Raw genomic sequence first — 14933 nt, 5'->3', positions numbered from 1 at the left:
TGATGCTATATAACCATTATCAAGTAAACGAAATTTCATTAGGAGTTTCTCTAATTGAAAAAAGGTATATACCACATATATCTTCTTTGCAATGTAGTAAGTATATCAATGGATTTTTGTGATGTTGATTACTATTCGTATGCATATAGGCACATGAGTGAAGAACTTATGACTGTACATAGTATTTAGTTATAACAAGTATTTGACTCAAATCATACAGGGAATTCTGTTTTGCAGAATCTGAAGCACCGAAATAGTGAAAATTCAGGCTGCAGGAAGGGGATTAACATCAATTTTAAATCTTGTTATACATGCCTAGTAATCTGCATGTTATAATAAGAAATCCATAACATCTGAAAGCCTACCATGAGCCAAACTTATAAAAGAGTTATTATTTTTCCCACTTTATAAGTAAACTGAGGCACACAAAAGTAATTTACTTAAAGCTATATAACCAGTAAGTGAAAAGACTAGGCTCCAAAGCCTCAGCTCTTCCTACTCTGTTAACAATGCCTCTCAGTGATTATTTTTTTCAACAGTGGTAACACATAGGAAGAACTGGGGGAATCAGTGCTTAATTCTTCCCTAAAATTTCAACTCTGTACCATAGGGAACCTTTTGATCTGCATGTAAAATTAAATTCTAATTTCTAGTAGAAAACTGGGATTAATATACAGAAATTCATTTTACTGTAGACTTTTTTGAAAACTCCTGTTTTATAAAATTAGGGATGCCAAAAGGCAGCAGATAGAAACAGTCCGTATGGAATTTGAAGGTGTTTGTACAATACCAAGGCGGAGCAAGAATCTAAGGAAAATGCAAGTTAGTCTGACATCTCCAAGATAAATATATATACATATATATAAATATATATATACTAATATATATATATTTAAGAATGAGTACATATTCTTTATTCCAGTCTCTCAAGTTCAATCACTCAAGGTAAAGTGATGCAAGCAAGCTTTGTAAATCTCAAAAAAGTTTGCCTGAAATGAAATATATATGTGAAATCTGGGATTACTGGCTATCAGGGCTTTGCATATAGTTAACTAAAAACAGGCACAAGTCTTTTGATGGAAAAAGACAACAAGTGAAAAGACTTTGCAATGAAACAGTCTGTTTACTGGACTTAAGTAAACACCAAATAATTTATTTCCTGAAAACTGCTCTTTCTTTATAATATACCATCTGTTGGCTCATACCAATAAGGCTAAACAGAAAAAAAATATTTAAAATCCGTTCAAGACAAAGAAAAGGAATAACTCACCCATCAAATACAAATATACTATTTTATTCTAAGGGAATATTTCTGTGGTTTCTGCAAGGGGAAAACCCAAAGTGGTTAAAAAACAAAAAAGAACGGAAAGGATAATTTAGATGTTTCTCTCGTTTGTTTGATGTTTTCTCCCCTGGAAATAAAAATGCAATTTTACATAATTTTAATAAAATTTTAAAAAGCAAATAGTCTGACACACATATCAACAGCTACGCTTATGAAGAATGACCAATAATTAATCAAAATTTTCTTTTACGAATTTAGGATCTGGACAACTCTGTGGACTAACATGCAATTGAAGTCCTGATACAGTCATTTACCTGGGTATTGGCTGTTCTCAGTTAAAAGATACAGATTTCTTTTTCTCTCTGGTGTTTTATAACAATGTATCTACTATGCCAACAATATTTGTTCTTGATACAACTACAGAAGGGGAAATGTTAGTGTTTATACAAACCATAAAATTTGTATAGTGGGGGCTATTACACCTGATGTTTCTGGATAGTTTATTGGCAGACTTATCAGACAATCCAGTTGTTTTTCCTCCATATCAAACAAGATCTGGAAGTAAGAAGTTTTCCCGTCAGAAATGACAAACACAGATGGAATTAATCATACAGAATTGGGGCAGATTTACTTCTTTCACACAGTTCCTGGTAACCAAAAGGAAATTTGTTACAGGCAGAGGGACAGAACCATCAAGTACACAACGCCAAAAGGCCTACTTTTAAATTTTTATTTTACTTAAATGACTTCCATTTATTTTAAAAAACCAAAAACACCTGCTACCCCATCTAAAAAAATGGGACTGATTGAAAAGTTTTCCAAGGTTAAAATTTCTAAGAGGGTTTTTGGACTCTTCTCATTTCTATTACAGGGTCAAATTAACCTCAGCTAAAGAAATTCTGTGACTGGCCAACATCAGAAAAGCTTTGAGTCAAAATTTGGGGGGGAAGAAACTGCGAATGGAGATGAGGGAGATGGACTGATATGCCAAACACACCTATGACTTGCAGTCCTCATAGAACTAGTAAAACAGCTAGAGTTTGGAATAATGCTAGAAGCCCTGCTGTGGATATGCAAGACAGTCCATGTCTTTGGATCCTGACCCCAGAATCCCTATTTTCAAGTTTCTTAGGACAACAAGGTCATCTTCCAAATGCTTTATAGGAACGTACTAGGACCTTTTCTACCGTAATTCTGTTAACTAAGTAATACTGTGTCTTTGTGGAATCATCCACAGGTTTGCCCGAGTGAGAGAGACTTTTCTTTTTGAAATGACAAGGGCCTCCAGAAACTGGTGCAAAAGACAAATAAGAAGATTTGGGAAATAGGAAGATAAAACAATGGGAGAAAAGCTGCCATTTGGGGATAAAATGAAAACAAAAGGAGAACCCCCATTTCTGTGTACCACAGCTCATGCTATGAGACAGCAGCAATAAAGGCTGACACCCAGAGAAGTGGGCATTTTAGTGGGTTTTCTACAAACATTTCAAGACACTTGGGGTCTAATGGGCTCCACAGATTTTCTGTGTGCATTATCAGTTTGTGGAGTATCAGCCCCTTTACCTCAATTTACCCACAGCCAGACCCACAGCTAAGAAGGCTAGACCCAGAAAGTGAAAGGGACATATTACTGTGTGAACAGCAGTGAAGGCCTTTTTCCCTGATGTGAGGGGCCTATGGCAAAAGCACCAGAGGCTTCTATCCTTCACAGAATTGGCTTGGCAGTGAAAATCAAAATCAAGACCACTTCACTCTCTACCTTTTAAAAAAAAAGTTGAGTATTTTTATTGGGTCTTCAAGTCTGGGTCCCACGGTCCTCATCTGATGTCACTCTTAGCTCTGCACTGACTTCTCCCCTGACGTGCACATAGGGCTTGCCTAAGTAGCCTACTGCAGCCAAGGTCTTACTCCAAAGCTACCTCTCTAAGGTCTAAGGTTACTATGGTAGAGTTTTATACAACAGTTTTCCTTAAAAATATTCCACAATTTGTTATTCCCAAACAAAATAAGATTATGCACCACTCAGAGAAATTGGTTAGTCATTCTGAAGATGTCTAAGAACTATATCACTGCCAAAGAACAACATTTCTTGGTTCATATTCTTTCCTTCAATTTTCATTTGTACATCCACACTGTGGTTCACGAGTCATCTGTTTTCCATTATCTTGTAATCAAGTCAAGAGGACTTGTACTTGTATATCGTTTTCCAAAGCTGGATGCATTCACAGTTTGGTGCATACCCACGTGTATGAAAATAGGAACACCACGTCCACTTTAATCTGATAACTCAACATCAGAGTCTTCTGATTTGGCTTTGGCAAGTTCTTCGTGTACCTCCCTCACCATGAGAATACGTGTTAACATGGTGTCCAGGGTCCCAGGGTCTATTGGGAATGTGGAGTACCACATGGGGCTGTTCGGAACACAGGAGCGCTCAGGTTGCAGGTAAAACACGTCATTCCTCTGCTTCACACTTTCAGAACTATCCACAGGGGATAAAAAAGAAAGAAAGAAAGAAAGAAACTAAGAAAATTGGGGATCAGAAAGTACAGGAAATACGTAACTACTCTTTAATATAGTGACTCTCACCTTTTTCCCTACTGTGACTAATGTCCTAGATAAGCAATGTACCCACTGAGATAAATCAGTTTACAGGCATCTTCCCCCCAGGTGCAACCGGTAACTGCACATTTTTTTTCTCCTACGCTCACTGGAGGTGAGTGTAATGTTAACAGAAGACAGAGTGTAAATCGTTCACAAATTGAAAGATTTAAAACATTATTAGGAGTAACAAAAAATTCAACTCACATGTAACACTATGGCTGAGAACCACATATCCTCAGTGCCCAGTATCCTGGAATGACCCCCAAGAGCACTCAATACACATTACCATGGGGCAAACCCAAGCCACTGTATCTCTTTGAGAAAAAAGTGCTTTTGTGTGGATCTTATAACTCTAAAGTCTTAAAGTTTCTGAAAGAAAAAGACCTCAAACATATAAATTCCTTAAAAATAAATTGTTTTTCCATTTATAGGTTTAGGAGTACTTCTCCTCTAAATTTTTCTATATAAACAGTAAAATCACAACAGTTTCATTATCACATAAAGGCTGAGCAACAGTTGTAAAGATCAAACTACAGCTGTGATTCTTGATTTTGAAGAGCTTTTCAGGAAAAAAAAAAAAATCAAGATAAAGCAATGTGTTTTGGGGTCCAAAATCAGGCAGATATGAGAATAGGGAAAAAAAGGAAATTAAAAGGACATCCTTATCTAAAGTCATAAGATGGCTACTTTTCTGATATTCAAGCATCTGAAATCGGAACCATGCTAACTACTGTTTGAAGTGTGCTGGATCTAGTCCATAGGAAGACTGCTTACCATTTTGACAGGTAAAACTCATAAAGTCGGACTGGGCATCTTAGTGGATTGTCAGTATTCTCTGCCATCTCCACACCCACTGGGACCTCGTCATCTTCATTTCGTTTCCTCTTGCCAATAGCCAGTTTATCTTGAGATGGGAAATAATTATCAAAAGATCAGAAAAATCTTTACTCCCATGCTCAAGACATCCACTGAGCTTTGTCTCCAGTCAGAACTGTCACTCCCTTTCTCCTCCCTTTCACTTAGTCATTCAACAAGCATGACCTATGCAGGTGCTGGAGAGTAATGTAAGTACTAGGTAATAGCACTGAACAAAACAAAGTCCCTGTTCTATAAAATTTATGTTCCCCTGCTTACAAAGTGAGCCAAATGCATAGTACTAGAGAGTTAGGTCTTACTTTTGAGCCTGACTTTGTTACTTTCAAGTTTCTTTTATTTGTCAGTTTTATGAGAAATGGGATCTTTGCTGGGAAAAGAAATTCTAAGTTGGCCATTTGGTAAGAAAGGAGAAAATCCTTTTTCACCAACAGAATTTTGTGGAGGCTAAGGGTTATCAAAAAGAAACCAGGGTGAAAACATGGAAAGTAAGGCTTTTTCTTTCCCACCTTCTCCATTCAGGCTTCAAGAGAATAGCAGTGGGTGGTGGATCTGCTGTGAACCTGAGGAAAAAGGTTTTCTTCTTCTTTTCTTACAGCTGCTCTGAATAGCTGGCAAAGAACTTTCCCCAGCTTCCTGTATTAGTTATTACTTAAAATTCACCCCAGTCTTCTATTTAGAGGATACCTAAATATAAAGAGTTGCTCATTCAGAGAAGCAGCTAAACTTACTACCAATCTTGTCAAGCACCTCAACAGAAAGCGGAAATGTAACCTGAATGCCTCTCCCTCCCACAATTAATATTTATTAAGAGCACAAAATGGGTTATATATGAACAAAATGAAGGAGACAGGACATAGATATAATAATAGAGTTATATTTTCTAAAGAGACAGGGCAAATGACAAAAAAGTTAACACAAACATGAACATCACAATTATTCTTTATAGATTTTAGTTTCAGTGATTTTAAATGCTCACATTCAAAATATGTATTTCACTCTTATCCCAAGGAAGTAACAACTTGATTTTGGGAATTTCAGAACTTACAATTTTGGTCAAAATTGATACATTTAATTTCTAGTTCCATAATACATTAATTTTTTTAATGTTAAAAACAAACTATTACTTAATAGGCTTTTTTTGGAATGTAAGATAAACCTTCTACGAAAGTTGTCACTGCTGGTGGTATTCTACTGTGTACAAAAGCAATACAGATCTTCCTTGACCACGATGGTGTTACAACCGGATACAGCCATCCTAAATCGAAAATGCATTTAATACATGTAACCTACTGAACACCATAGCTTAAACATGCTCAGAACACTTATACAGTCTACAGTTGGGCAAAATCTTCTAATACATATAATAAGCCTATTTTATAATAAAGTACTGACTATCTCATGTAAATGATTAAATACGGTACTGAAAACTGAAAACACAGAATGGCTGAATGGGTGCAGAATGGCTGTAAGCATATGGGTTGTTTACCCTCGTGATCATGGGACTGACAGGGGGCTGCAGACTGCTGCTGTCAGCACCACAAGAGAGGATCATACTGTATTCCACTAGTTTGAGAAAATATCAAAAGTCAAAATTCAAAGCATAGTTTCTACTGAATGTATATCGCTTTCTCATGATTGTAAAGTTAAAAAATTATTAAGTCAAACTCCATCTGTATACTCTAGGCCAGGTTCTAAGGTTCTTCAGAAACAGATAGTTAATGTGAACTAAAAAGTGGTGCTCTGGTTAAAAAAAAAAAAAAAAAAAGATTTAGAAACAGATTTAAAAATGAGGCAGGTTCCTTTTCCCTAGCAATTGGCCACTCTGTTGCCTCTAAATCAGTGATTCTGATCCTTAGCTGCAGATTTTAATTCCCTGGTAAGTTGTAAAATGCAAATTATTTGAGGGGCACCTGGGTGGTTCAGTCAGTTATGCGTCCGACTTGGATTCAGGTCATGATCTCACGGTTCACAAGTTTAAGCCCCGTGTCAGGTTCTCTGCTGTCAGTGCAGAGCCTACGTCAGATCCTCTCTCTCTGTCTCTCTGCCCCTCCCCCACTTGCACATTCTCTCTCTCTCTCTCTCTCTCAAAAATCAACAATTAAAAAAAAGAAAAGGAAAAATGCAAATTATTTGGGCTCTAATCTTGACCAATTAAATCAGAATTTCTAGTTTATTTATAATTTTTTTTAACGTTTATTTATTTTTGAGACAGAGAGAGACAGAGCATGAACAGGGGAGGAGCAGAGAGAGAGGGAGACACAGAATCCGAAACAGGCTCCAGGCTCTGAGCTGTCAGCACAGAGCCCGACGTGGGGCTCGAACTCACAGACCGTGAGATCATGACCTGAGCCAAAGTCGGACGCTTAACCGACCAAGCCACCCAGGCGCCCCCAGAATTTCTAGTTTAAAAGCCAATAAAAGTATAGGGAGGCAAGTGATTCCTCTCATTTTGTGGCAAGCCTTTAACCTAACCCTGACAATAAAAAAGCATCTAAATTTTAAATTAAAGTTACACTCTTCCAGAGTGTACAGAGTTTACAGTTACTCTTCTGTGATAAGTCTATCTGAATACCAACAGGGCTTCAAACGGAAATCTCACAAACTCCCCCACACACCTGGTTCTGACTCCTGCTTTTGTAAAGGTGGGAAGAACCTCAGATATGTCATCTTGGTGCTGTATTTCAGAGTCCTGGTCCGTCTCATCACATGGGCAAAGGAAAGCTTCAAGTGCTCAGTAACATTCTTGAGTTGAAAGTATTTGGTATTGAAGAAAAGGAGGGTGTTCAAGAGGACAATTGGTGAGTAAGCGCCCAGCTGTTTGCATTCCCACAAATGCTCTTCTTCAATGCGAGAAAACATGTAACCTGCACCAGAAGGAGGACAGAAGTAACAGTACTAAGCTCCTGCTAAACAGGACTAAATAATTTCTCCAGTTCTCAGACAGGAAGATATAAAGGAAATGACCAATTGCTCCCATCTTTCCCTGCTCCCTTATATGGAAAACCAAAAAAGGTACCGCAAAAGAAAAAAAGAAAAGATGTCTGTCTGAGGCAGACAGACACTGGGAGCAACCCCCTGAAACAGTTTTAATCTATTGTTATTTTAGACCAGGGTTTGGCAAACTTTTTCTATAAAGAGCCAGATGTAAATATTTTAAGTACTGTGGGCCATTCAGGCTCTGAACAACTTTGTTGTTATTGAAAATAAGGGGCGGCAGACAACACATAAACAAATAGGTGTGGCTATATACCAATTAAATTTATTTATACATACAAATATGAATTTTATATAATTTTCATTTACCACAAATTATTATTATCTTTACATTTTGTCCCGACCATTTTTAGCTCATGGACTATCCAAAAACAGGCAGCAGGCCAGATTAAGCAGTTTGTAGACTCCTGTTTGAGAGTATTAGGCTTACTGTTAACTGGTTCAGTTTTATTTTAGCTAAGAACATTAGAAGGCAGATAGTTCCCTCACTCCCTCACACTCCCTCGTATTGTAAATTTACATTAAGAGTAATTAATTCATGATGACTTTTATGGGATTTTTCTCGAAAAGCAGATGTCTTACAGAAGAATTAAGATGAGTATACTGTTAAATGTACACTCCTCATGTCAGCCCTTAAATGCAGGTCTTCCCTTATGTTCTCTGAACAATCCTCTTTGCTGCTGCTTATGCATTCTATTCCTGGGAGCCTAACCATAAACATGAATTTATTACTTCCAACTCTATCTCCCTAGCTGCCTCTTTGGATGCTAACTGCATCAAGCCACCACCCTACTCAGAATCCTTCAAAGTTGCTCTACAACCCAACCAAAGGGGCACAAATTCCTGAACATCACATTCAACCTCTCCATTCACAGCCAAGGAGCCTAAGACTAGGAGTAAATTAGGGAGCTGTCCAGCAACATATGGTCAAAGACAATGCAAGGATGAAGATTTAACTCTTGTAATAACCCATACAGGGTATTTATAATAAACTGCTGAAGAAGGACCACTGCTAACAGGTACAGTCTACAAGTAAAGTATGTGCCAGCTACTGGTATAGTGTGAAACTACACTACCAATATTGGACCAAAAATGGTTTCTAAGAAGTAAATACAACCTCCAGTTGTTTTTTTTTTTTTTATTTTCAATGGTATATACCTATACATACACTACGTAGAAGTTATAATTCTACTTAAATAATAAGCCAAAGACTTCCTCCTCAAAACTCCAAATATCTCATGAATCAAGACAGAAACATAAATGAACAGTTTATAAAAAGATAATCATAAAAATTAAGCAATTTAAGAATGCATATCAAGAAAAGAATCAAAATAAAAAATAAGCATCCTACCATTAGGAAGTATTGTAGGTTCCCATATTTTCAAGAGTTTGGTAAGTTCAATCATAAATCTGGAATAGGGCTCAGTAAAAATATTATCTATTCTACCATTTTCAAACAGGTACTACAAGAGAAAAAATGGAAACATATATGTTGATACAAAGAAAACACAAGTTGTTTTTTTTTTTAAGATTATTTTAAGGAATAAAGTTGACCCTTAATTTTTGCCGTTAACATCGTGAACCATTTTAAGAACACATCTTAAAATACCAGGATTCAAGCTATAAAGGTTCTTTTCTTTTTTTTTTTTTAAGTTTATTTATTTATTTTGAGAGAGATAGAGATAGCATGAATGGGGGACGGGCAGAGAGAGAGAGAGAGAGAGAGAGAGAGAGAGAGGCAGAGGCTGCCAGTGTGGAGACCAATGTGGGGCTCAAACCTGTGAAGGCATGAGATCATGACCTGATCTGAAACCAAGAGTCAATGTTTAACCAACTGAGCCACCCAGGTCCCCCTATAAAGGTCCTTTTCATATGAACTGTCCTTGTCTCAAGCACTGAGCTTGCAAGGTAAAATTTTCTCAGTTCATAAAACTGATATACCAAAAATTGGTTCTAGTTTGGTATTTTCCAAATCCCTTTCGAATTCAAAGGATCTATCTGCAAATGTGTTCTCAGAAGTTTTTGGGTTTTTTAGCACAGTTACAAGATCCCTTCCTGAAATAATATAGTTAGCTAGTGTCAGGTGACCTGAGGATAGCCAAATTTTGAACCACAGCTCTCAACTCTCTACCCCACAACCCAGACTTCAAAAAGTTCAAGTCTAATTATAGGATGTAAAAATATGCTAATTATAACCATCAAGAACCATATCACAGAATGGGGAAACAAGAAACAGTTTGGGTAAACTACTGTTAAAAAATATCTTGAAGGTGCAGGGCAGGTCAGATGAAATCACTCAGGGAAATACAACACAAGGTATAATTACATGCTTAAAATCTTTTGGTGTTTTTTATGATTTGGGATTTCTAATTTATTTATCTATGGATATTTTGGTTTTCTGCTTTTCTAGCCAATGTATGACCTGGAGAAAAATTGTATTGCCAATCAAATCTTGTTCTGGCTAATAAAAATTATATACCATTTCAACATGCATTTCTATAGGCCTCTTCAAAGGCAATTCATGCCACTGCCAGATTATAGTTTTATTGTTGAGAAGTGTTCATCTTTTTCTTCTTTTAAAGTTATTTTCACAATGTAAGTATGTTACATCTTCATTATGGAAAAAGTTTAAAATACAGAAAACATGGAAGAATGACATGCTCCCAACTCACTAAACATCAGAAACACACAGAGTTGAGTTTTATACATTTACTCAAACATATGAGTACATATAAAATCCATGTTTTTTAAATTACTTCCCCCTTAGATCAGGAACACGACAAAACTGCCTGTTCTTGCCACTTTCATAATTGTACTTGAAGTCGTAGCCAGAGTAAGCAGGCAGGAAAAACAAATAAAAGGCATTCAGACAGGAAAGGTCCTAAGGAGTAAAAATATCTCCATTTACAAATGACACGAGCCTATATAGGGACAATTCTAAAGAATACACACATACACGCACACACACACACAAAATTGTTATTAGAGTTAATAAATGAATTCAGCAAAGGATACAAGCAACACAAAAATCACTTGCAATGAATAATCCAAAAAGGAAATTAAGAAAACAATTCAATTTACAATCGTATTGTAAAGAATACTCAAGAATAAATTCAACAAAGGAGGTACATGACTTATACACCTAAAGGTAGAAAAAAACAAAAATAAAAAAAAAAACTGCTAAGAAATTAAAGACCTAAGTAAAACATCTCATATTCATGGATCTGAAGATAATATTGTTAAAATGGAAAAATTCCCCAAAGCACTCTAAAGATTCAGTACAATCCTAATCAAAATCTCAATGGCTTTTTTTTTTCTTGCATAAAGGGAAGGAAAGGCCAATCCCAAAATTCGTATGGAATTACAAGGAACCTCAAATCACCAAACAAATCTTGAAGAATCATACTTCCTATTTCAAAATTTATTACAAAGCAACAGTAATCAAAATAGCATGTATCACCATAGGAATAACAATATAGACCAATGTATCAGAATTGAAAGTCCAAAATAAACACATAAATTTAGTCAAATGTTTTTCAATAAGGATGTCAAGACTGTTCAATAAAGAGACAACAGTCTCTTCAATAAACGGTGGTAGGAAAACTGGATATCCACATATACAGTTATCCCTAAGTCAGATGTATCCCTACCTTACGTGAGATATAAAACTGAATTCAAAATGGATCAGTGACTTAAACATAAGAACTAAAAGCCATTGGGGCGCCTGGGTGGCGCAGTCGGTTAAGCGTCCGACTTCAGCCAGGTCACGATCTCGCGGCCCGTGAGTTCGAGCCCCGCGTCAGGCTCTGGGCTGATGGCTCGGAGCCTGGAGCCTGTTTCCGATTCTGTGTCTCCCTCTCTCTCTGCCCTTCCCCCGTTCATGCTCTGTCTCTCTCTGTCCCAAAAATAAATAAAAAACGTTGAAAAAAAAAATTAAAAAAAAAAAAAAAAAAGAACTAAAAGCCATAAACTTAAAAAAACACATAGAGGTAAATCTTTATGAACTTGAATTTGACAATGGATTCTTAGATGATGACACCAAAAGCACAAGCAACAGAAAAAATAAACTGAACTGCATCAAAATCCAAAATTTCTGTTCCTCAAAGTACATTACCAAGAAGACTGAAAAGAAAACTCAGAGACTAGGAAAAAATATTTGCAAATCACATATCTGTCAGAGTTTAATATCCAGAATACATAAGGAAATCCTACAACTCAACAACAAAAAAACGAACAACAAATTAAGAAATGGAGCTAAGGACTTAAATATTTATCCAAAGAGGATACACAAATGGCCAACAAATACATGAAAAAATGTTCAGTGACATTAGTCATTAGGAAAATGCAAATCAAAACCATAATGAGATACTACCTCATACCCATCAGATAACTTTAAAAAAAAAAGGAAATTAACAAACATTGCGAGAATGGAGAGAACAGACCCTTTGTACACTGCTGCTGGCAACATAAATGGTGCAGTCACTGTGGAAACTGTTTTGGTGGCTCCTCAACAAGCTTATCATGGAGTTCCTATTTGACCATGTGGTTCTACTGGTAGGCACAGACCCAAAAGAAAAGAGACGTTCAAACAAAAATTTGTACATGAATGTTCACAGTATCATTCACTGTTTGTAATAACCAAAAGGTAGAAATAACTCAAATGTCCACAAACAGATGGATAAGAAAAATGTGGTATATCCAAAAATGAAATAATTCAGCCATAAAAAGGTACTGATTCATGCTACACAGGTTAAACCTGGAAGAAGCCAGACACAAAAGGCCACATGATTGTATAATTCTATTTATATGATATATCCAGAACAAGGAAATCCACAGAGATAGAAAGCAGACTCATGGTTGCCAGGGACTAAGCAGAGGAAGTAATAGGGAGTGGCTGCTTAATGGGTTATGAGATTTCCAGTTAGGAAAACACAGTGATATTTTGGAAAACACAGTGATGACAACTGCATACCATCATGAATGCACTTAAGGACACTGAACTGTACATTTTAAAATGGTGAGCTTTATAATATGTGTATTTTGCCACAATATAAATAAATATTGCACAACACATAGTCGTGCAAGTTACTTTAAAAATATGTCTCTTGGGGGCGGGCACCTGGGTGACGCAGTCGGTTAAGGGTCCAACTTCTGCTCAGGTCATGGCCTGGTGGTTCACAATTTCCAGCCCCATGTCAGGCTTTTTGCTGATAGCTCAGAGCCTGGAGCCTGCTTCAGCTTCTACATCTCCCTCTCTGGCCCTCACCCACTCAACACACTCTCTCTCTCTCTCAAAAGCAAATAAACCTTAAAAAAACTTTTTTCAATGTATCTCTAAGAGTTTTCCATGCAAAAATGTGTAAGAGCAATTCATTGCTTTTTAACTATTGTATGATATTTAACAGTACAGACATATTATAGTTGATTGAACATTACTGTTTTAATGAACACTTAGGTGGTTTCCAATTTTTTGCTGTTGAAAACAACGTTATAATAAAAATACCAGTCTATGTACATGTGTGCATTTCTTGGGGAAGAAATACTGATCAATGGATTTGCTACACTGAAGAACCTACAAGCATATTTTTTAAATGTTTATTATTTTTGAGGGAGAGACAGACTGTCTGTGGGGGAGGGGCACAGAGGGAGACACAGGATTAGGAACAGGTTCCAGGCTCTGAGCTGTCAGTACAGAGCCCGATACAGGGCTCGAATCATGAACCGAGAGATCATGATCTGAGCCGAAATCAGATACTTAACCACCCAGGTGCCCCGAATCTACATGCATTTAAAGTTTTATTTGCCACATCAACTTGCCCTCTGAAAAGGCCTCCAACAGTAGTATGTTTTCATTAATACTTGGTATTACTGAACTTCTCAACCTTTCAATTTTTAATCAGTTTAATGGGTGACATTTTTCCTTCATTATAGTTAAGTAGTAACCTTTTACATCAGGGAGATAGTCCAACACAATGATCTTAAGAAGGGACTCCGAAAATAAATTACCTGGATTCACATCCTGGCCCTGCCACTTACTACATTTGAAGCCTTAAACAATACTTTAACTCACTGTGCCTCAACAGAAAATGGTGATAACAGTCCTTATGTATCAGAGGGGGCACGCTAACAAGTGAATGAGTTAATATATGAAATAAGCTTAAATTAATAATACACACAGCATACACAGTAAATGATTGTTAGACATTCCTAACACATTTTGCCTGTTAGCTGTATGTTAATTTTGTTATTTGCCTATTTGTTTCTTTTTGCCAATTCCCCTTCTCAGCTAATGTTAACAGTGGTGGTACAGGTGTTGATATTATGGTTGGGTTTAATTTATTTCTTTACATTTTAATGTATTTTCAAAATTCTTTACACTTAGCATAACCATTTTTATAATCAGGAAAGAAAACAAAACAGGAAGCACATCTAAGATGTGAGCTTAAGTTACATTTTAAAATTCCTTATGGTTAAGGAAAGTTTATTTCTTGTCAGAACTGGTAAAAGGTTTACAGTATTTACTTCCTATCACCTATAGGTAAATATTGTTAACTTATAACCTCTTTTTAATAGCATTATTATAAAAATCATTTATTAATATAAACAGGATAAATACACTAGAAAAAACTTTTTATAAGATTATGATTTGTCTCACAAATTAGAGTATATTTTATAGATAGCAGAGTATCTGGTATGTAAAGCAGTTTGTGACTGAAATCACAGCAATGGCCATGCATTTTGATTATGTTCAAGTCGGAATATGAATCACTGCCACAATATTTCTTACTCCTTGACACCTGCACTGATAAAATATGAAAATGTTTTTAGATCCATGATATCATAAACTCTAAAAGTTCAGAAAGTGTTCAGAATCTTCAAAATTTTTACCTAACCAAAATGCATGTGTGGTACATAGTAGGTGCCCAATACATTTTCATTGAAAGAGCCTATAAAATTCCTCTCATGTGTTGACTTTCTTTTTTGTTTTCTTTTATTTTTATTTTAGAGACAGAGTGCATGTGGAGGAGGGGAGAGGGAGGAAGGGAGGGAGGAAGGGAGGGAGAGAGAGAGAGAGAGAGAGAGAGAGAGAGACAGACAGACAATTGGAGAGAGAGAAAGAGGGAAAGAGGGGGAGAAGGGGAGGGGGAGAGGGAGGAGAGAGAGAGAGGGAGAA

At 36.4% G+C, this 14933-nt stretch overlaps 1 protein-coding gene across 11 annotated transcripts in view; it reads right to left on the bottom strand.

Annotated features, from left to right (window-relative positions):
- The window catches only part of ZMYM4 (zinc finger MYM-type containing 4), a 163838-nt gene that overhangs the window by 16835 nt on the left and 132070 nt on the right, over positions 1 to 14933 (bottom strand). For 6 of the 11 annotated variants that reach the window (XR_006221198.1, XR_006221196.1, XR_006221199.1 and 3 more), the window contains exons 28-31: positions 9111 to 9222; positions 7381 to 7629; positions 4664 to 4793; positions 3526 to 3767 (exon numbers count right to left, since the gene is read on the bottom strand). Coding sequence is in view for 6 of the 11 variants with exons in the window: in XM_042996448.1 (XP_042852382.1) it covers positions 3560 to 3767; positions 4664 to 4793; positions 7381 to 7629; positions 9111 to 9222 (699 nt within the window). In the remaining 5 variants the exon portion in view is untranslated. Of the gene's footprint in view, positions 1 to 1273; positions 3768 to 4663; positions 4794 to 7380; positions 7630 to 9110; positions 9223 to 14933 lie in introns of those variants that run through there. The other 5 variants (XM_042996450.1, XM_042996446.1, XM_042996449.1 and 2 more) reach the window with 1 other exon arrangement.

Source organism: Panthera tigris, chromosome C1 (genome assembly GCF_018350195.1).
Source record: "Panthera tigris isolate Pti1 chromosome C1, P.tigris_Pti1_mat1.1, whole genome shotgun sequence".
In the NCBI taxonomy this organism is placed as follows: Eukaryota; Metazoa; Chordata; class Mammalia; order Carnivora; family Felidae; genus Panthera; species Panthera tigris.
This window is presented reverse-complemented; position numbering and strand designations above follow the sequence as displayed.